The sequence below is a fragment of the Carcharodon carcharias genome, chromosome 9 (genome assembly GCF_017639515.1).
Source record: "Carcharodon carcharias isolate sCarCar2 chromosome 9, sCarCar2.pri, whole genome shotgun sequence".
Classification (NCBI taxonomy): Eukaryota; Metazoa; Chordata; class Chondrichthyes; order Lamniformes; family Lamnidae; genus Carcharodon; species Carcharodon carcharias.
Window position 1 is genome coordinate 133,123,632 of NC_054475.1, and position 22,545 is coordinate 133,146,176.

Here is a 22,545-nt window from a genome sequence, read left to right on the forward strand (position 1 = left end):
GCAGATGGCCAGGGAGCCAACAATTGGGAAAAACATACTGGACCTCGTCCTTACCAACCTGTCTGCAGTAGATGAATCTGTCTGTGACCGTATTGGTAGGAGCGACCACTGCACAGTCCTTGTGGAGGCATAGCCCTGTCTTCACATTGAAGATACATCGTGTTGTGTGGTGCAACCATTGTGCTAGGTTTCAAACAAATCTAGCAACTCAAGACTGGGCATCCGTGAGGAAATGTGGGCCATCAGTAGCAGAATTGTACTCAACCACAATCTTATGCCCAGCCAGGGGACCAACCTTGGTTCAATGAAGAGTGCAAGTGGGCGTGCCAGGCGGCAGCACCAGGCATACCTAAAAATTAGATGTCAAACCCAGTGAAGAAGGTATAACGCAGGACTACTTGTGTGCCAAACAGCAGAAGTAGCAAGTGATAGACAGAGCTAAGTGATTCCACAGCCAACGGATCAGATCTAAGCTCTGCAATCCTACCACATCCACTCGTGAATGGAGGTGGACAATTAAACAACGTGCTGGACATCCTCGATGGAGGGCCACAGCTCATCAGCGCAAAAGATAAGGCTGAAGCATCTGCAAAAATTTTCAGCTAGCAGTGCCGAGTGGATGATCCATCTTTGCTTCCACTGGAGGTCCCCAGCATTACAGATGCCAGTCTTCAGCCAATTCGATTGACTCCACGTGATATCAAGAAACAGCTGAAGGCACTGGATAGTGCAAAGGCTATGGGCCCTGACAATATTCCAGCAATAGTGCTGAAGAATTGTGCTCCAGAACTTGCCATGCCCCTAGCCAAGCTGTCCCAGTACAGATACAACATTGGCATCTACTCAGCAATGTGGGAAATTGCCCAGGTATGTGCTGTACGCACAGGACAAATCCAAACTGGCCAATTACCGCCCCATCAGTCTAATCTCGATGATCAGAAAAGTAATGGAAGGGGTCATCAACAGTGCTATCAAGCAGCACTTGCTTAGCAATAACCTGCTCACTGACGCTCAGTTTGAGTTTTGCCAGGGTCGCTCAGCTCCTGACCTCATTACAGCCTTGGTTCAAACATGGGCAAAAGAGCTGAACTCCAGAGGGTGAGGTGAGCAACTGTCCTTGACATCAAGGCAGCATTTGACAGAGTGTGGCATCAAGGAGCCCCAGCAAAACTGGAGTTGATGGGAATTGGCATAAGTCTCTGTTGTTTGGAGTCGTACCTAGCACAAAGAAAGATGTTGCAGTTGTTCGTGGTCGATCATCTCAGTCCCAGGACATTGCTGCAGGAGTTCCTCAGGGTAGAGTCCTAGGCCCAACCATCTTCAGCTACTTCATCAATGACCTTTCCTCCATCATAAGGTGGGAAATGAGGATGTTTGTTGATGATTGCACAATTCGCAACGACTCATACTGAAGCAGTCCATGTCCAAATGCAGCAAGACCTAGACAATATCCAGGCTTGGACTGACGAGTGGCAAATAACATTTGGAAGACACAAGTGCCAGGCAATGACCATCTCCAACAAGAGAGAATCTAACCATCACCCCATGATTTTCAATGGCATTACAAGCGCTGAATCCCCCATTATCAACATCCTGGGGGTTACCATTAACTGGAATCTGAATTGGACTAGCCATTCAAGTACTGGGGCTAAAAGAGCAGGTCAGAGGCTAGGAATCCTGCGATGAGTAACTTACCCCCCAACTCTCCAAAGCCTGTCCACCATCTACAAGGCACAAGTCAGGAGTGTGATGGAATACTTTCCACTTGCCTGGATGAGTGCAGTTCCAACAATACTCAGGAAGCTTGATGCCATCCAGGACAAAGCAATCCTTTTGATTGGCACCCCATCCACAAACATTCACTCCCTCCACCACCGATTCACAGTGGCAGCAGTGTATACCATCTACAAGATGGACTGCAGAAACTCACCATGGATCCTTCGGCAGCACCTTCCAAACCCACAACCACCACCATCTAGAATGACAAAGGCAGCAGATGCCTCGGTACACCACCACCTGGAAGCTTCCCTCTAAGCCACTCACTATCCTGAGTTGGAAATAAATTGCTGTTCCTTTACTGTCACTTTGTCAAAATCCTGGAGCTCCCTCCTTAACAGCCTTGTGGGTGTACCTACACCGGGACTGCAGCGGTTCAAGAAGTCAGCTCACCACCACCTTCCCAAGGGCAGATAGGGTTGGGCAATAAATGCTGGCCTCGCTAGTAAAGCCCACATCCCAATAATGAATGAATTAAAAACCATGCCCCTGTAATGGCTATCAGGTTATGCCTATGTATTTCTATCCATGCTAACAGTTGATCCATTTTGTTACAAATGCTGTGCACATTCAGATACAGAGCATTTGCCTTTTTACCATTTTTGAAATCTCTGGCCTTATCTGCTGGTGCACTCTTATGTTTGTACTCTCTGCCACTTGCTGTCACTTTCTGGCTATCATTACCCAAATCGCTACCCTGCTTTTTTACCTTGTGATTTCCCTTTGATTTACTATATCTCTTCTCACAAGATCTCCCACCCCCACAAACTATTTTGTTTAAAGCCCTCTCTACTACCCTAGTTACATGACTGGCCAGAATACTGGAACCAGCATGGTTCAGGTGAAGACCGTCCCAATGGCACGGCTCTCACTTTTCCCACTTCTGGTGCCAATGCCACATGAACTGTATCTTATTTCTCCCATGACAGTCTTTGAGCCACATATTCATCTCTCTAATCATATTTACCAGATGCCAATTTGTTCATTGCTCAGTTATTAACCCAGCAATTATTACCTTTGAGATTCTGCTTTTAATTTAGCCCCTAGCTGACCATAATCCCTAAGCAGAACCTGTTTCCTAGTCCTACTTATGTCGTTGACACCCATGTAGACCATGACTACTTGATCCTCCCCCTCCCACTGCAAGTTCTCCTCCAACCCCAAGCAGATGTCCCGAAGCCTGGCACTGGGCAGGCAACACAGCCACCTGGACTCGTGTTCTCGGCTGCAGAGAACTGTGTCTATCCATCTGAATACACTATCCCCTACCACCACCGACATTCCTATTAATTTCCCCCCTTGAATGGCTTCCTCTGCCATGGTCAGTTTGCTCATCTTCCTTGCAGTCCTTGCTGTCATCCATATAAGCTGCAAGAACCTCAAACCTGTTGGGCAGTTGCAAGCGCTGAGGCTCCTTCACTTCTACCTTCTGGGTCTCCTCACTTGCAGTCATACCCTCTTGTCCCTGATAGCTGATCACATCAGAAGACCCTATCCTAAGTGGTCTGACCACTACCTGGAATGATGTCCAGATAACTTTCTCCCCTTCCTGATGCACCGCAGTGTCCTCAGCTCAATGACTGAGTTGAAGCTCCTTGAGCTGCAGAAACTTACTGCAGATGTGTTTGTCCTGGACCTCACTGGTGTCCAGAAAACCCCCCATTTTGCAGTCCCAACATATCACTTGTCCTGCTACCTTTATTATCTGTTAATTACTTTATCATTTTTCTTATTTTGTTATGAATAAACCCAACTACTCCCAATAAGCTTTGCTACTACTAATAAAACCTTTATATTACTAATAAATGACCAGTTTTGAAAGATAAATGAGCAAAGCCAATGTATGCTCACCGGCCAATCACCTACCTGTTTCCCTTTGCAGTCACACATTGGTTTTTCTTTTAGGACGTGGGTTCTGACTGGAACCTGGCTGCAGCCAAGCCCCAGTGCTCTAGCTGTTTCACGAGATGATGAGCTTTCGCTCTCTGCTCCTCTTTTTGAAACCCTGCTGCTTTTGCTGTTTCTCAAGGTTTAAGCCTCACTCCAAAAACCTTGCATCATGCAGGCTGGCAATTAATTGAGTCCTAAAATGCTGTTTTAAAGGTGCTGACCATTTTCTGCAATTCATGATTGTAGCTGCCATCACACCTTTTATAGTCTACTCCTGTTAATTTGACATCGTTGTTCACTTCCAACAAAACCTTCTATTTATATAGCAACTTCAACGTAATAAAACATCCCAAGGCAGGAGTGTTATCAAATAAAATTTGACAATATTCCACCTACAGAGTTATTAGAGCAGATGGCCAAAAGCTTGGTTAAAGAAGTAGGCTTTTAAAGAGTGTCTTAAAGGAGGTCTGAATCTTACTGACAAAAAAAAAAATCCATGAGTTCCTCACACTTGTTGAGGATGCGAGTGGAAGAGACAGGGGAGAGCAGCTTAAGACGAAATCTTGTAATAGGAAAATTAAAGCCGTGGTTTACCTTTGCATTCCACTTCATGTGGCACAACACAGGAGGAGGCTTTTTCACATTGTGCCTATCTCAATGCTTTGGCAGGGCTATTTAATTAGTCCTCCTTTCTTGCTCTTTCCCTATAACCCTGTTTTTTAAAATTCAAATATTTATCCATTTCTCTTTTGAATATTACTATTGAATCTACTTCCATCTTTTCAGACGATGAATTTCAGATCACATCAACTCGCTATATTTTTAAAAAATATTTCTTCTCTGGCTCTTTTGTCAGTTACCTTAAATCTGTGTCCTCTGATTAGTAGATTGTATTTATCAAAACTATTAATGGTTTTGAAAACCTCTGTCAGATCTCTTAAACTTCTTCTCATGTCCTTCATTTCAACAGTTTATGTTTCCAGGCCCTATCTACCTCCTCTTCACTGTGGGCATCTAATTGCTTAAAGCTGCATTAGTGAAAAGCGGGGCCTGAACTTTTTTCTGGGCATGTGGCACTTTTTGTTCCAGTTCCACTCTGACTCCCTCCCTCTTCTTTTTCAGGCATGGTAATAACTGTATCAATGCCATTTCCTGCTCTCGCTCTAAGCTGGAAAATTTCAACAACTTTACTCCTGATTTCCACCCTTTCCATGGTCCATTTTTGACTCTGCGCTTCAGAAAGATCATTGACCCTAATGGAGACTTCTGGCAATCACCATTGTATACCTCCCTTCAGTTTGAAAAAACTTTGACATGCACATCAGCTTTTCTACTTTGACAGATGGCATATAGCTGGTGCAGAATTTGAAAATGATCAAGAAAACTAAATGTCAGGACAGCACAAGGGACCTGCATTCTTTGGCTGTGTAGGTGGTGTAAGAGGCCTCAGCAATGGTCTGCCAATGCTGTTGCTGTTGTTTCCAATGCAGAGGGAGGCCGTTCAACCCATTGTGTCTATCGGATCTCTGGTAGAGTAATCCAGAACTAATCCCACTGTTTCACTTTTTGCTCATTGCCTTGTGTTGTTCATTAGTGGTGTTTTACACTGATACTTGATGGTGTTTGTATTTTTTATTTCTGTTTTGTAGATATGGCAGTAGTACTCCACTTGCTGTGGAATGCACTGAAGCCCTGACGCAGTGTAAGCTTCAGGATGAAGCTGGGGAAACAGCATCTGGTGAACTTGTCCTCTCATATGGGCTTGCCCTTGTCAGGTAATGTTTCTGTGCGAACCTATTTAGCATATTGAGGCTCCCTTTATAAATTAGCTTTTTGTTTTTGTGCCCTTTTTCCTGCCAGTATTTTTCCTTCCTTTCCTGCAAATGGTGTTTCCTTGCTGGGGTACAGTTCCTTGGTCGCTGTAACACTTGGTAATTTGTCTGGGTCTAGACAGAGAATGCTGGCAAAATATTTTACCATGGCAGGCATCAAAGCTGAGCCTGTAAACTCAACTGACATGTGCAGTTCCCATCAGGAGCCACTGGTCATTGATTAGGAGAGTCAACCTTGGTTGACTCCTCCCCTTTCTACTTCAGTAACCCACGAGCACTCAGACTGATTCTATCCCACAAGCCTTTTTCTTGACCGGGAACAGCTAACTCAGTTTGAGTTCCTTTACCTGCCAGTTCCAAACAACGGTTTTTGTACTTTTCAAGGAACAGACTCTCTCTTTCAATTTGAGCATTCTCAATAACATTTCTTGTGCATTTTAGAAATGACTGATTCCATAAACCACACCATGCTTCAGATGAATAGATTTGACCTTTGGCACAAAGTGATCCAAAAGGTACAATGGCCTGAATTAACAAAAATTGCGATCATCGTTGATGGATATATAGGAAATTAATATTTTGCTTTTCTCCAGTTGGCTGATAAATACAGCCATATTAATTTATTTGAAGCTACACACTATGAATCAAGTTTAGGAAGTAAAGAGAACCAGGCATAATGGCAGATAAATCAAAATCAATTATTTAATTTACAAAGCAATGAAAATCCAGATTCCTTTGCAGTTCTCTAGAGTACTTGTATCATTAACAGAATGTTTTAGTGAGAAGGTAAACTCGTGGGGAAAATTTTACAGTCCTCTGCCTGCTGGTGTGAAGGTGGTATGGAGGGGAGGGGCTTCGTAAAATGCAGCGTATGGCCTGCCTGTGTGCCTGCCACCTACCCTGACCAATCTCCCATTTTACGGGGTGGTGAAGGCATCGGGCAGCTTGCTCACCCTTGGGCCTGTTGAGGTCCTCAAGTGGCCAATTAATAACCATTAAGTACCTCATTCTGCCTCCACCGCAATATTATCTGTGGCAGGGGGAGGCCCACGTCAGTTGTGTAGCCCTGTAGCTTTTACTATGCAGCTTGTATTGGGCAAAGGGAGGCCCATGTGCCCATTGTGGGCACCGCCACATAGGGTTAAAGATGATGCTTTTCCTGCTCCCCACTCTCCTCCACCCCTTTTGCTGGGTCTGCCAGGCAGGCCCTGCTGATATCCAGACTTAGCTGAAGTCTGGCATCTGTAACCTCCTCTTCAGAACTGGCTGTAGTCCCAGCAGTGGCTACCACTTGAACATGGCGCTATTGGGACTGCAGAGCTGCCGGCCAGTTGGATTGGTCATCTGCTGTCTAAGGTGGGCTTCCATCCCAGCTGGGAATTAACATTCTGTGGCGTGTTAATTGGCTACTGGGCAGCCCAATTCATGGAGATGCACTCCTTTTTGACTCTTTGGATAGCAAAGCAGGAAACCCCGTCATCTGAAAAGTCCTGTCATGGTGTCTTATATTTTTCCTTACTTGTATAGTCGTGCAGTGAAAACTGAACAGATGAACAGGGAGTGGGGAAAATTACTATTGAAGCAAAGTAAAGCCTGCAAATCAAATTGGTTATTGACACCCACATGATAACTACAAACATTAATCACTAAAAGCGGGTTCTACAACAGTTGGATAGTTTGCATTAATATACTTGCAGTACCGTTTATCCAACATTTATAAAATTATGCAGATAATGTTAGTGACTAGAATGGTTAACAATGTTGGATTATTAACTTTTTTTAGGTTTGTTAATCTGATTACTGAGAGGAAGCAGAAAAATGTCGCTGTGCCACTGAGACGTTTGGCAAATGAGGTGAGTAAAACATTTGAATTTTATAAACATTGCACCATAACCATTTAATATAAGTGTAATACAGCTTTGGCTGTTTCTTCTAGGCTTGATTTATTTAACTAGGGTACAATATTGCTGGATTAGGAAGGATAGAAACAAAAATCAGCCACTGTTTCCACAACTGATCTTTTTTGTGGTTCCTGCTTGTATGTGTGTGCCTGTGGTGAGAACAGATTTGTGCTCAGTTCTGATGTCTTCCATAATTGAATGGTCTACGAATGCTTATGTCTGCACTCAAGCGGTTAAGTTATGGTAGGAGGGGAGAAAGTTTTGTGCGAGAAACACAATCTATAGTAAAAGTTATATGATTTGAAAAGTGGATGATTATAGAGTGCTTCCAATGAAATGCTGATTGTTCTGGGATGAATGTGTGGTACTGTTGATGTAATCAGTATGGATTGGTTGAATCCTGGAGAATCAATTCTATAACAAAAAAACCATATTGCTATGCTGCTGTTTTTTTCCATTTCTTCACCTACCTGCAATTTAGCCCCTGGCCCACATATGTTTTGCTTATTTGCTCTTGTGTGCCTCTTCTCTGCCCGAGTGACTTGCTACCTGGCCATCTTACTTTGTCAGCATTGGCCTGCTGTTTTGTTGCCTACATTTCTTTCCCCCTATTCTGTCCACCTCTTTGCTTCTTCCTGTGTGCAGTTGGGATATGTAATTTTATTTATAAAGTGTGCATTGATCCATTCTGTATGTGTTCACAGTCTGTTCTGTGAACTGTGGAAGTCTCTTGGTATTTGGCTGCTTAGTTTAATGAACACCTTTGCCAAATTCTATGAATGAAACTGTTCAAAATTGTCAAATAGTTCACAATGTTTAAAATGAGAAGATTTATAATCTGTAAATCTTAATAAACTGTTGACAGAAGGATAAAAGTAATGGCTACAATATTAGTCCACTCAGCATTCCACAGGTATTTTGCACGTTATTCCAGATATTTACCATGACTAGGCGGCGCATAAATTATTTTGGCTTAATGTATGAAATGTATGTGTGTGTGGTTGACAGTTGCTCTGCTATGGTGCTTTCTATCTTGTGAATGCTTGAAGAAAAGAGTTCATTTTGAGTTCCATTCATTGGTTTCTTCCCAAAGCTAATTTGCTCCTTATTACCAACTGCCTCCTTAAACCCCCATTCCTCATCCTCCCATCCGAGCTCATGGATTTCCACATCTCCAAGGTAGAGACCGTCTGCTTAGCTGTCTCTGCTGCCCATTATCTTCCTTTTGCCCAACAAGTTAAACCTCTCTGCTATAACTCTGAATCTCCATCTCTTCAGTTTCTTGTCCATTTTCTGCACACCCTTTTTAAGCTTGCCTGGTGCAAGGATATGGGAGGATAATTGTAGTGCCACAGCTATTGCTGTGGCTAGAATTCATTCATTTGCCATTAACATGGGTTGAACTTGGGACTTCCTGGTCTTTATGACTGAATACTACTTATAGGGCCATCAGCAGAGTGACTTTTCATGTTTGGTTTTGGACTTGGTAAGTTACTTTAAAGTTTAAAAAAAATATAAACTCTTGGCAATCTTTTGAAAAAAGATCTCAAAGGTCTCCTCCTAAAGGCTTCCTCTGCTATTCACCAATCTAGTAATGAACATCAGGAGACTCCCATTTTGTTTTTCCCCTCTTTAGAAGATGTTAGATTTCCATTTAAAATCAAGGACTTGGGGAGTGAAGGGTCAAGCCTGCCGCTGCACCATGTTTCTATGTTTGCTGCTAGTGGGAGAAGTAGCTTTGAGGAACTTGATAGTGTAATGCATTAGCCGATGGTGTTTCCTTTCTGAGACTTGGGTTAGAATCCAGCCCTGATTGATGGGATGAAATTATCTTCTGTTTGATTAATAAAATAATTTCAGATAGTCTGTATCTAATGTGGACCAAGAGCACGTTTGTTAAAGTGCCATATGGCATTTGTTTCCAATTTAGTGCTAATCAGGAGGCTAATGTGAAAGAGATGCTCACAGGAATTTCCATTTTTTCTTTTAGATGAATATACCAGAGTGGATAGTAAATCTACGCCATGAACTGACTCATAGGAAACTCCCCACACTAACATGGTGCAGGAAAGGTAATCCTTTGCATTGCTAAAATAGGAACTTGTCTTTTGTCTTTTTGTCTGTAATGTCCATTTTTTCCCTCGCTGTTCACTGTCACTGGTTCCCATTGGAGGAGAGTAGGATGTAGATCTGTATTTTCTGCTGCCTCATGTAACCTCTCCGAAGCAATGAAGTTATATTCTGGCCGCTATCAGTGCCTGGAGTTCTGGTCTTTAATATTAATGGGAGCTGTCAGCATGAGTCATGCAAACCTAGAATCACAGAAAGACACAGCATAAAAGATGGCTATTTGATCTATCATGCCTGTGCCGGCTCTTTAAAAGAGCTGTCCAACTGGTCCCACACTTCTCTTTCTCCATAGCCCTGCAAATCTTTCCCATTCAAGTATTTATCCAGTTCCCTTTTGGAAGTTACCATTGAATCTGCCTCCACTACCCTTTCTGGCACTGCGTTCCAGATCATCAAGACTCTGTGCATAAAAGATCTTCTTCCTCATGTCACCTCTGGTTCTTTTGCCAATGACTTTAAATATGTAACATCTGGCTACTGGCCCATAGGTCACTGGAAGCAGTTTATCCTATTTTATTCTGTGCAAACCTTGTTTGCATTTGTAAACCTCTAGTAGTAATCAAGAGTGAGAATCCTAATTGATTTTGCTGCCCTTCATGACTCAGGAAAGTGAGGTCAATTTTTGTACCCTACTGTTGCACCTCTTATGATCAACAGACTAAGCACAGCACAACATGGAAATCAAGCCAAAGAAAGCTGCTGCCATGGCTTTAAGACTAAAGTTCAGTTTTCAAAACGTAACTGGCTCTGACAAATATTTGACGTGCTTTGATATGTTTTTTTAACTATAGCTGCAGTGTTAAATTTGAAACAGTTTCTCTTGTATTTAAGTAGATGTGGGGAATGTTGTTTTAATTTGTTCCTGAATCTACAATCCAGGCACCAACCACAATGTATTGTTTTTTTCTTCTTCCATCCCTATTTTTGGCCTTTGAAAGCGTTGTGGTGTCCATACTATTTTGCTACCTGAGAGCCACTCAATGAGCTCTAACCAAAAATCAACCCTGGGACTTTTTAGGTCTTATAAGTTCAGTTCCGCATAAGGTATTGTACTGGCATTAAAACCTGTTGTTCACTTGGCACTTTATATAAAGTGTTGTTGGAAATCTTCAAGTACTGAATGTGTGGCTTCTTTGCTGATTGAAAGACTATCTCAATACCTTTTTGGCAGACTTGTTGGATTCCGAAAGCATTTCAGTGAGCCTGTCTTTGGTGTTCAGTCTTGTGTATGGTTTTAATTTTCCTGCCAGTTACCCCAAACAATGTTCAGAAGTTTATTGTTTACTCTCTCTTTTTTGTATTTATGTAGGGGAAAGAGTCATAAGTACCACCAAAGACTTGCCTGGGGTTTAGTGCTGTCCATTTTTCATTGGCATTAAGGTTTGCATGTTGTAAGTAATAAAATGTGTGGGATGCCAGTCATGATTTCAAGTGTAAGAATTGTGTCATTGTTCACCAAAATCTGTTGTTGCAAACTTAAAAGGAAAACTGCATTTTGGATGTTGCCAGAGTGCTTACACAGTGACTTTGGCACACTCTAGGAGTTGTAGTCTGCTACTCAGTTGAACCAATTCATTCAGGCCTCCTGACAGCTGACACAACAAGGCATCTCATGAATTCAATTCCTGGGAACCTGAAACCGGGGAAATATGGAGCAGTTTAATGGTGATATGACTTTGTTTTATGAAGAATTTATTTTATTTTGGGGTACCAGGGAAAAAAAAAGGCAGGTGCAAAAATTCAAGTATTCGAACTATATTTTTGGTAGCTAATTCTATACTATTGGCTCTTAATTTTTAAACCTCTTGTTACTACCTCATAGTTTCTTTATTTGCCTATGTCACTAAAGCAGAAAATAAGTACAGAATTTTCACATGAGCTCCTTTTATGGCTTAGGAAAGATATTGATATACATATCAGAAACCTCCTCGGGTTTGATTCCTCTCTGTACTGATCTCTGTCAAGGTAGCTACTAAAGGACGAACAGTTAGCTTCATTGATCCTGTATCAGGAGAGGATTTCTTCTCATGATTGCTTCCCATTTGCAAAGTATATATATATTGGAGGTGGGAAACAGGATTGGACTTGGCGTTCCAGGAAAACTCATTGTATGAGCCTACACATGACAAATGGCCATTTGACAATATCAAATGACTGTTTGTTTGTTTTTCCTTGTGTTTCAGCAATCAGGATGCATAGCAAGGTTTGGGGTGACCGAATCACTCTTTGCTGAGCTATCTCAATTTCTCAGTTACTGTTTTGAACTTTGGGATCCTACACTATACAGATTAATATTACCATAGTTTCTCAATAACAAAATCAGCTTCTTTTCCAGATATAGCATTTGAGGTCTATTAAATGTTCTTTTGTTATTAAAATAGGGAAGGGATCAAATTTATAAGGAGAAGGAAATTGTTATGTTTGTGATGCAAGAGAGTTTAGCTGTGGGCAGCAGTCTGCAACAAACCAAATACGTTTAAAATTTTGGAAAGAAAGAAGAAATGCAAATGTTGACAATCTGAAATTAAAAACAGAAGGTGTCAGAATTGTGTAGTACTCTGTTGACCTCTGTAAAGCTTCGGTCTTTACCTTTTATCATATGTGCTAGATTATTAAATTTGGTACTGTTAGAGCATTAGATTCAGTATGGAAGGGTTAGCTCATGAGGCCACACAATATCCTTTCCTAAAATGAGGCCTGTTGTCTTATCCTCATTCCAACGTTAGTGATTTTTGAATATTAATTAGCAAATCATTGTGTGGCACCTTGAACATTTCATGCCATGGTGATAGAATCGTTCCAGTGCTGGGGTGGGGTGGGGGGGCATGTCTTCCAGGAGACGGCTTTCTTATTGGCTGCCATTACGCAACCTGTCCTATTGAAGAGGGCAATGCTGACACCCAGTCAGAGGGCTGGTAGCTCAGGAGCCTGAGCATCACCACTAGGAATGTCGGGCGCTGCTGAGGCAAGTCAGAAACTGCAAGTTTCAACATGGAGGTACCCTCACTGCATTGCACAGCAGTATTGAAATAAACAAACTTCAGGGTGGCAGGTGCATTGGGATGGAGGGGAAACCCCTCTGCTGGATCAGTTTTGGCTGGCATTGCATCCTTTAATGCCTGTGGTCCTGTCAGTGGGCTCCAATTACCTCCCAGCTTGTTGCAGTGAGGCTATCTCCATTGAGCTTGCAGCTTCTACATGCGACGGGTAGCTGTCCCACTGGCAAGAAGATGCTGACGAGTCTGAAAAATAGCCCCTAACTAAGACCTTAACAAGCGTAACTGGCTGCCCGTCTCTGTGGAACAGGCAGCCAATAGAATTCCTAGCCCACCCCTGGAAAAGGTCCCCAATAGTGAGAATGTATGAGGGAGCTGTCCTGACATGGCTCCCCCTCCAAGCCTGCCATGGGGTTGGGAAATGCAGCATAATGAGTCAACCTAGTGCTGGGTCAGTGCCATGCATTTTGAGCATCAACAAGGAAGGTTTTTATTCAATCCTGATAGTCGGAGAAGAAGAAGCACCACCTTCAGGATGGTCTCAATTCAAGCAGCTTGTAGGAGAAAAGTGGAGGAGATAAATGGAAGAGCTAACTTCAAAGTGAGTCTGCACTTCTACTGTCAATGAGACTATATCTTTGTTCTCTGTTCATTCGTGTACCTTATTTAAAATAAAACTCGCTGGAGTGCTTTTTGGTCTGCCTTCCTCAAAGACAGGAGAACACACATTACAGCATATGCAATGTTATAGTAGCTGCTACTTGTCAAAAATGTTGTGCTATGATCTCTGACTGGAAGATTTACTTATGTGAGTGACTGGTGATACTGAATCTGAGAGAATATCTAAAGAAGAACATAATTTTTTTTTTAACATTATCTTTTGAAAGAAAGACAATGGGCTGAAGCTTCCAATTGATTTGGAGTTGGATTGTCACTCAGCTCTTATTTATTTTCACCTTGCACCAGAGCTCTACATTTCTGGTCCAGATTTCCACATCGCACTGTAACTTTTCAGAAATGTGTAGAGTACCTGTTCTGGGAGTCCTTCCTCATAGGGCAGGGTCACTGGGGGAAGCCAAATCATGCCCCTGTTTTACATTAGCTGCCACATGTTGGTAAGTCTTCATTCACTAACACAGTGAAAATCTTTTGGACATTTAAATAGCTTTTCAGTGTGTTGGTGAATGAGTGAGAGTGAAGTAAGTGAAAAGGGTGGGAGGGTGCTGGGGTGGGTAGGGTGATGAGGTCGGATCAGGTTGCAGTGGTCGGTGGGGTGGGAGGGGGGAGAGTCTTTTGGGAGCAGGTGAATTGCCCATCAGAAGACCAAACTTCCCAGGCGATTCCCACTTATTTTATGTGTCAGGACTTCCAAGGGCTCTTGTAGAGGTACCTCTGGGATACGACTGTTCAAAAATTGGAAGTCCTGGGCAATTAATTTTGCAGGTGTCGACCCTTCATTGAAAAAAAATCTTCAAAATATTTGACAATTGAAAACAATAGCAAGCGGATTCCAGTAGAGGGCACTGCTCTGCTGTTAATGCTCTCTTTAAAATTGTGGCCATTTGGCTTTTGTGTGCCGTATGGTGTTTTGAGTTACCAGTTACTAATTTTGAGACCTGTATAGGAATCATAGAATGGGTACAGAACAAGAGGTGGCCATTTGGCCTCCAGTCTTTTTGGCCTTCTGAAGGAGTAATTCACCTATTGCCACTCTCCTGCCTTTTCCTTGTAGCCCTACATATTTTTCCTTTACAGATAATCAAATTCTCTTGAATACCTCGGTTGAACCTGTATCCACCACACTCTGAGGCAGTGCATTCTAGATCCTAACATCTCGTTGTTGAAAAAGATTTTCCTCAACAGGTCATTGTTTTTTCTGCCAGTTACCTTAAATCTGTGTCCTCTGGTTCCTGAACCTTATACCAATGGGGAAAGGTTTCTCCCTACCTAGTCTGTCCAGATCCTTCATGATTTTGAATACCTCTATCAAATCTCCTCTCAACCTTCTCCAAGGAGTGTAGTCCCAACTTCTGCAATCTGTCTAAGTAACTGAAGTTCCTCATCCCTGAAACCATTCTTTTTTCTGCACCCTCTGTAAAGCCTTCACATCTTCCTAAAATGTGGTGCCCAGAACTGGACGCAATACTCCAATTCAGGCAGAGCCAGCGTTTTATAGCTTCTTCGCTCTTGTACTCTATGCCCCTTTTTATGAAGTGCAGGCCACTTTCTCAACCTGTCCTGCCATCTTCAATGATGTATGCACATATACCCCCAGGTCTCTTTGCTCCTGCAGCCCATTGAGAATTGTACCCTTTATTTTATACTGTGTCTCTGTTTTCTTCTTAGCAAAATGAATAATTTCACACTTGTCTGCATTAAATTTCATCTGCCATTTGTCCACCCATTCCACCAACTTGTCTGTCTTTTTGAATTGCTACACTATACTCCTTTCAACTCAAATTCTCCTAAGTTTCATATCATCCACAAATTTTGAAATTAAGCCCTGTGCATCCTGTACCTCATAAGAGAATTTGCTTCTGATCCAAGAGAATTCGCTTAACTACTTTTATTACTAACCACTTTCATCCTCTTGCAAGAATAACATTGGAATACATTTTCTTGATATGATTTAATGAAGTTTCATGTATCTCTGTATATGCTTGCCATTGCAGTTTGTTTTTTACTATGTTAAATGTACTATATAAATGCAAATTGTTGTTAGTTTGACAAATCAGATTTTTAAAAAACTTAAAATAATTCTTAAGACTTCTCCTCTGATGCAACTTAAAATAAAATTTAAGTTTCCATGTGATTATTTTTGTGTTGTAATTTTACATTGTTCCATCTGTAGTGGATATGCAAGCACAGTGAATTTAGCAGTGAATTTGTTTCTGTCTAAGGTTGTGAGTTTGTTTTGGAATGGTTACGTCAGCAGTACTGGAACCGGCAGTTGGGAAATAACCATGTGGATAATTGGATCATGGATTCTCAGGAAGAGGAGGAAGCTGATGATGAAGTGAAAATACAGGAGGAACTGAAACAGAAGGAGTTATACGGTTGGTACATGAAAGATTTAAAAATGAGTGTTTCAGTTATTAACCCATTATGTGCTGTGGCAAATAATTTGTTATTGCTTAGATTTGTTCAGAAACTACATTGTTATTTCCTCAAGTTTTTATGTAAAAGAAAAGGTGATTCCCAATTAACAATTTGTTGCAAGTGTGGACATCTGTAGGCTTTATTATGCCGTGCCCAACTGCTTGCCCTACTTACTAATTGATTCATAGTAAGCCAGTATGATTTTAGACTGCACATAGCAACGTCACTGGCTCCTGGATCTCCCTAATTTTGAACTGGAATTTTTTTCTCCAGTTATGTTTTGCTGTGGCCTGGAAACCCTCCCAAGACCTTTCCAAAGTAATTTTATTCATATGCGTGCCTTGATGCGCTATGCATCATCATGGGGAGCAGCATATTAGATTAGGATAGAATTAGGTCTACATGTCCATATATCTTCTGCCAGTAGCAGTTTGGAGCAGAGTTTATGGTTGTTTTTTTTTTCATCTTTTCCTTGCCTCCGGTACTGAGGCTACTCTTAACACCCTGGCTACAATGAATGAACATGGGAATTAAATTTGGGGCACCTGGTATGTGCAGCTTAATGTTGGATCTACCGATTCCTTTACTCATTGGGCCTTTGAGGGATGTCCTTTAAATACCTTACACAATTTGAAGTCAAATGAATTATGTAGTGAAAACTCTGAGGCACGCGTAAGCAAAAATTGGGTCTGACTATTCTAGCATAGAAGCTTTGAAAGCTAGCTTAAAAAATGCAGATAGTACTTAACGGCTATCTAAAATACTGTACTACAACTGGACAAATGTGCTCTAATTTTGCATTTAATTACTCAAGCTAAGAATATGCTGACAGTGCAGTCATATGTTGTATATTATTGTTTTACAGTGCTCTGGCTCATTGTATTTTTGCAGTGGTACTAGAAGCTTGAAGGAGTCTCTGGTGCCTTGATAGTTTTACGCATGAGAGTAGTTGGGTCACAGAAACTAAAATGGTCTGGGATTCAATACCTGGATGTTGGCATGGGCGACTGTTGGGAAGCTACAGTTGGCTTCTGCACTCACCCTAAGGAGAAAGTGAAGCAGGTAGTTTCCCTTCATTGGGCAGTGATAGCAAGTTGCAAGTGTTCTGTGTATGGTTATTAAGCAAGAATAGGAAAGGCCTTCACTGTGATGCCCTCTGCAATCAAATAGCCTGTCAAACTAACACATGATCAGTGGCCACTCAGGTAAGGTGCCTGATGAACTGGGCCAAGTAGGAAATTCTCACTTTACACATTTTCCAGCTTTTACGAAGAAAAAAAAGATTTAAAAAAATTAAGTTTAAAAAAAAATCAAAATAGCAGCGTATGGGTTGAAGTGAACTAGGCAAATATACTGACCCTTGGAAGACTCCCATATATTTAGAACACACATTTTCATTAAAATTCAGAACCTTTTACAACAGAATGTGGTCACTAAAAGTATTAGAACAGTTACCTGATGGGCCACATTGTTTCTTTTTCCCAAATTTTTTTATTCTTCCTGAACAGGGCTGTTAAGTAAGGTTCCACGTCTGAAATTTTCCAATACTTTGCTAAAAGATCATTCTGCTTATAAGGCTATGCCAAATATGGGCAACTGCAGGCCACATTCGGCCAAGGGGAGCTTCTAATCTGGCCCATGGCTACAGCGCCAGCAAACTTAGAGTGCACATGTGTAACTGCCCCTGGTGCCTGGCTGATTGGTGTCAGGATCTGAAGACAAACTGCAGAGCTGGAGAGTTTCAGAGGAAGTTCTTAAAGACCCAAGAGAAGTACCAGGTAAATTGGAGTTGGCCAAATATCTGAGGCTGGAAAGGAGCTTTTTTTTTTAGGAAGTGCAACTGCCATGTTTAAGGGAGTGAACACATTGAGAAAGCAGTATTGGATTACTGCAATTTTGATTTACCTTCTGCTTTTACAAGTATTTAAACTATTATTTCAAAGCTTCAAGTTATTTTTCACTTGGGTTTAAATTGTGAAGAACCTATTTTTAATTTTCTTGGACTGTGGTTTTAAAAACTACCATGGCTGCAGTTGAAAGACCTGTTCACAGGAATAGGATGAGGAATATCTACAATGTTGATATCCTGGAACAGTGTGTGCCATTAAAGAACAGATGGTGCCGGAAAGGTGCCCTGGACTAAGGGAAGCTGCTTGACGACAGCATTTTAATTGGCTCCTGACCAGGTGACCAGGGTTTTGTGTGGTAACAGTGCAGGCAGTACAACTCCTAGCCTGCAAAGAGGGGGAGAACTAAAATCTCTCTCCTGTGTTTTAAGATTCCAGTAATTCTGCCGTAGTAGCTAGCTGGCTATCCCTCATATCTCTGTAACCTGCGTTCCATGAAAACCCCTGTCAAGAGACAAAAGGGAAAAATCAACAGTATTGAAAAGCAAGTTTTTCAACCAGTGAGCCACAAACTGCAAGGAATTTGGAAGACATCAATCAAAATCAACCCATCTGACCCTGTACTCCTGATTGGTGCTATTGAATTGTTTTATCTCACCCTTATAATCCATGTTTTGTCTTCTGTGTGTTTGTGTATAGGGGTTTAAGAATGGATAGAGTTTAAGTTATAGAGTTAGAAGTTGGCAGTTCATATTTCTTTTGTCACTGGTTAAAGACAATTTGTTCAATAAACAAGTTATTTACTTATTAAGTTTATAAACCTAGTGCTTGTATTCTGCTAACCTAAATTAAACAGTTAGGCAGAATTGGGGCGGTCTGGTGGTTTGGTCAAACTTATCCCATTTGTCACAGCTTGGGGAGCAGTGGGGCTTGATATGAAGTGCACTATCCCCAGTGAGTTGTGACAAAATACTTTTCATGTAAAGTCAAGTCAACTTAAGTTTTGTTTCCATGTTTTTTTTCATTCCCTCATTAAGGTGCTGATTCTTGATGAGGTCTGGTGCCATGGCTGCTGGCAGTGAAGGATTTGAACCTCTCATAGTAATAGACTGAAGGGTGCCTTTACCTACTAGAATGGTTATATATCTATAATCTATTAAAAGATCTTGCATTGCTGTGTATGTCCTGTCAATATTTTACATTATAAACTCCTATAAGCACAATCATCGTGGCTCCTAGGATCATAAGACCATAAGACATAGGAGCAGAAATTAGGCCATTCGGCCCATCGAGTCAGCTCCGCCATTCAATCATGGCTGATAAGTTTCTCAATCCCATTCTCCTGCCTTCTGCCCGTAACCTTTGATCCCCTTAACAATTAAGAACCTATCTATCTCGGTCTTAAATACACTCAATGACCTGGCCTCCATAGCCTTCTTTGGTAATGAATTCCACAGATTCATCACTCTCTGGCTAAATAAGTTTCTCCTCATCTCTGTTCTAAAAGGTCTTCCCTTTACTCTGAGGCTGTGCCCTCAGCTCCTAGTCTTTCCTACTAATGGAAACATCTTCCCCACGTCCACTCTATCCAGGCCTTTCAGTATTCTGTAAGTTTCAATCAGATTCCCCCCTCATCCTTCTAAACTCCATCGAGTATAGACCCAAAGTCCTCAAACGTTCCTCATATGTTGAGCCTTTCATTCCTGCGATCGTTCTCGTGAACCTCCTCTGTACCCTCTCCAGGGCCAGAACATCCATTCTGAGATACGGGGCCCAAAATTGCTCAATATTCTAAATGTGGTCTGACCAGAGCCTTATAAAGCCTCAGCAGCACATCCCTACTTTTATATTCTAGTCCTCTAGAAATAAATGCCAACCTTGCATTTGCCTTCCTAACTACCGACTCAATCTGCAAGTTAACCTTAAGAGAATCCTAGACTAGGACTCCCAAGTCCCCTTGTACTCCAGATTTCTGAATTCTCTCCCCATTTAGAAAATAGTATATGCCTCTATTCTTCCTACCAAAGTGCATGACCTCACACTTCCCCACATTGTATTCCATCTGCCACTTCTTTGCCCATTCTCCCAACCTGTCCAAATCCTTCCGCAGCCTCCCCACCTCCTCAATACTACCTGTGCCTCTACCTATCTTTGTATCATCTGCAAACTTAGCCAGGATGCCCTCAGTTCCTTCATCTAGATCATCAATGCATAAAGTGAAAAGTTGTCCCAACACTGACCCCTGCGGAACTCCACTTGTCACCGACCGCCATCCTGAGAAGGACCCCCTTATCCCCACTCTCTGCCTCCTGTCAGACAGCCAATCTTCTATCCATGCCAGTACCTTGCCTCTAACACCATGGCTCTTATCTTACTGAGCAGCCTCCTGTGTGGCACCTTGTCAAAGGCCTTCTGGAAGTCTAAGTAGATAACATCCATTGGCTCTCCTTTGTCTAACCTCCTCGTTACCTCCTCAAAGAATTCTAACAGATTTGTCAGGCATGACCTCCCCTTGATGAAACCATGCTGACTTTGCCCTATTTTACCATGCACTTGCAAGTATTCTGAAATCTCATCCTTAATAATGGACTCTAAAATCTTACCAACGACCGAGGTCAGGCTAATTGGCCTGTAATTTCCTGTCTTTTGCATCATTTCCTTCTTAAACAGGGGGGTTACATTAGCAGAAACTTCAGTTAAGTGGGGAGATAAGAAAAGCTGGCAGTGTTCTCATTCGAAGGGATAGTTAAGGGTAGCTTTAATAGAGGTGTTCAAAATCACGAAGGTAATTGATTACGTAAGTAAAGAGAAACTGTTCCTGGTAGCAGAAATCTCTGTAATCAGAGGACACCGAATTAAGGAAATTGGCAAAAAAAAGGCTTGCAGATTTGTAGACCCAGCAAAAATTTGATCTGTAATTCTGGTGGATAAAGGATTGAAATATCAAAGCCTAAATATTGTTACCTGTAGCAAGTTCCAAGATATGTATGTCTGATGGTCTCTGCAAGCAACCTTGGTTTAACATTTTGAGATCTCAGTGATTAGCTGCTTATGCACTTCTGAAAATTAGTTTAAAAATTAGTTTGTTCCTTTTAATGTTTAGATTTTTAGAAGAAGAATGTTGAATGCAATGTGAAATGTAATAGAAAACGAAGAGTGTGGGGTTTTAAGTTAGTGTTTTGAGAAAATTTAAAATTAAGATCATGTTCCTTAACAGGTGTGGAATGGAGTATAAGAGCACCTTTTTTAATTGTGTCATGAGGTTATTAAATCCCAGTTCCAGGAATGAGAGGTAGAGAAAGGATACTGATCACTGCACTGACCACAAAATGTGGTAACGGTCTCTGAGATACATTTTGGTCTTTCCATGTTTTCTTTTGCTTTACTGTTTTGCCCTTGGTTGTTCTTGCAAAACCATATTGCAGATCACAGTAAAGCAGCAATTATTTTGGCAAGACAAAAGCAAGATACTGTGGATGCTGGAAAATGAAATAAATAACAGAATGCTGGAAGCACTCAGCAAGCCAGACAGCATCTGTGGAAAGAGAAAAAAAAATGACCATGTACTATGATGCCATTGTAAAGAGGAGCAGCCAACTGCATTATTCATATTAAGCCAAGAGGATGCTTTTGGTTTTGTTATTGTATGTAATGAATTGTTATCATATAATTGTATAGTTTCATGTTTATTTGTACCAAAATTTATCTTTATTATAACTGTTCATTTCCTGAGTGTATATGGCTACCCCTCTTCTCCCCACCCACCCTGTACAATTCCGTACCCAGATGTGGCTCTCCATCCAAAAAGTTTGCCCTAAGCTAGACTACAAACTTGTGCAAGTTACTTATCTGTGGCATGGGTGGAAGTTACTCCTGGGCCTGACTTTGCTCTCATCTGATTTTTAGATGTACAGATCTCCTTTTTTGACCTGGGTATTTGAGTAGAAATCAGAAGGAGGAGCCCTCCTTATTCTTGCCCCCTCATCAAATTTCAGAGCATTGATGTCAATCAGTACCTGTTACTGTTGTAACTGAAATAGACCAAGTCTAGGAAGCAAAGCTGTGGATTTTTGGTTAAGAACTGCATAGTACCACACTGGATGGTATCTTTATCCATGGGGAAAGATCGTAATATAGTAGGTTTTGAATTTAATCACTGAACTTGAACCCGTGTACAGTAATAAAATGTTTGATAGTTTCAAACTATAATGCCAATATGAAACACTCTCTCAAAGCTGCAGTTTGATGACCAAGATCAATCTTCAATATCTAATATTTTCCCCACTTTTTTTCCTCAGACAAAGCCAGAGAACTGCTGACTTCCTTTGAGAAAGAACAATTCCAGGTATCTAATCGAGGAAGATTTGTTTCCAGTTCAATTCCAGTAATTCACCTTTAGTCGTTTGGTAGTACAGAACTTGGGTATTGCTGAAAAAAGAGATGTCTAAGCTTTTCGTCTTGCACGCATCAGGACACTTGCAAGAACGCCAATATGAGGGGAAGACAATGATTTATACTGTATGTAAAGAGAGTGCTGATTGGTAGGCAAGTGACGTTGCCATGGAGAATGCACTACTGATGGTGACTGACAGTTAACTGCCAAGCATTGTTTGAAATTTAAAATCAGCTTGACCCTGATTGGTCAAGACTTCGCCCTGAGTGATAAGTCAGTAAGTGGCTGTCACTTATTTTATTTAGCTGAAACAGGTGCAATGTATGTACATGTTCGTTCTTGTCTTGTCTGCAAAGAACAGGGACCTGTGTATTAAAATGTGTAGCTTCCAGTACATGCAAAGGTGCCAGATTGCAAGCCTGACTGACCATTCTTAAATTGGTTGTCAGCGTAATTCTTATCACATTGAGGATTATTCAGCATATGTTGTCCAATCATGGAATCACATCTAATGCTAGACACTGAGTTGTGAGTTTTGCAAGCACGAGCTGATTAAGTACGGTCTGTACCCCGCCTGTTGCAAACAGTGGCTGGGGCATGCTGTTTGATACAATTCACCAGTCTTTGTGACATCATGCTGGCACTAAGTTCATCTACCACATTATTCATTTGTGTGATAGG

At 41.5% G+C, this 22,545-nt stretch overlaps 1 protein-coding gene across 3 annotated transcripts in view; it reads left to right on the forward strand.

The window, feature by feature from the left end:
* The window catches only part of las1l (LAS1 like ribosome biogenesis factor), a 100,222-nt gene that overhangs the window by 4,358 nt on the left and 73,319 nt on the right, over nt 1-22,545 (forward strand). For all 3 annotated transcript variants that reach the window (XM_041196365.1, XM_041196366.1, XM_041196368.1), the window contains 5 exons: nt 5,316-5,441; nt 7,282-7,351; nt 9,390-9,471; nt 15,426-15,581; nt 21,770-21,816. In XM_041196365.1, coding sequence (XP_041052299.1) covers nt 5,316-5,441; nt 7,282-7,351; nt 9,390-9,471; nt 15,426-15,581; nt 21,770-21,816 — 481 coding nt within the window. The remainder of the gene's footprint in view (nt 1-5,315; nt 5,442-7,281; nt 7,352-9,389; nt 9,472-15,425; nt 15,582-21,769; nt 21,817-22,545) is intronic.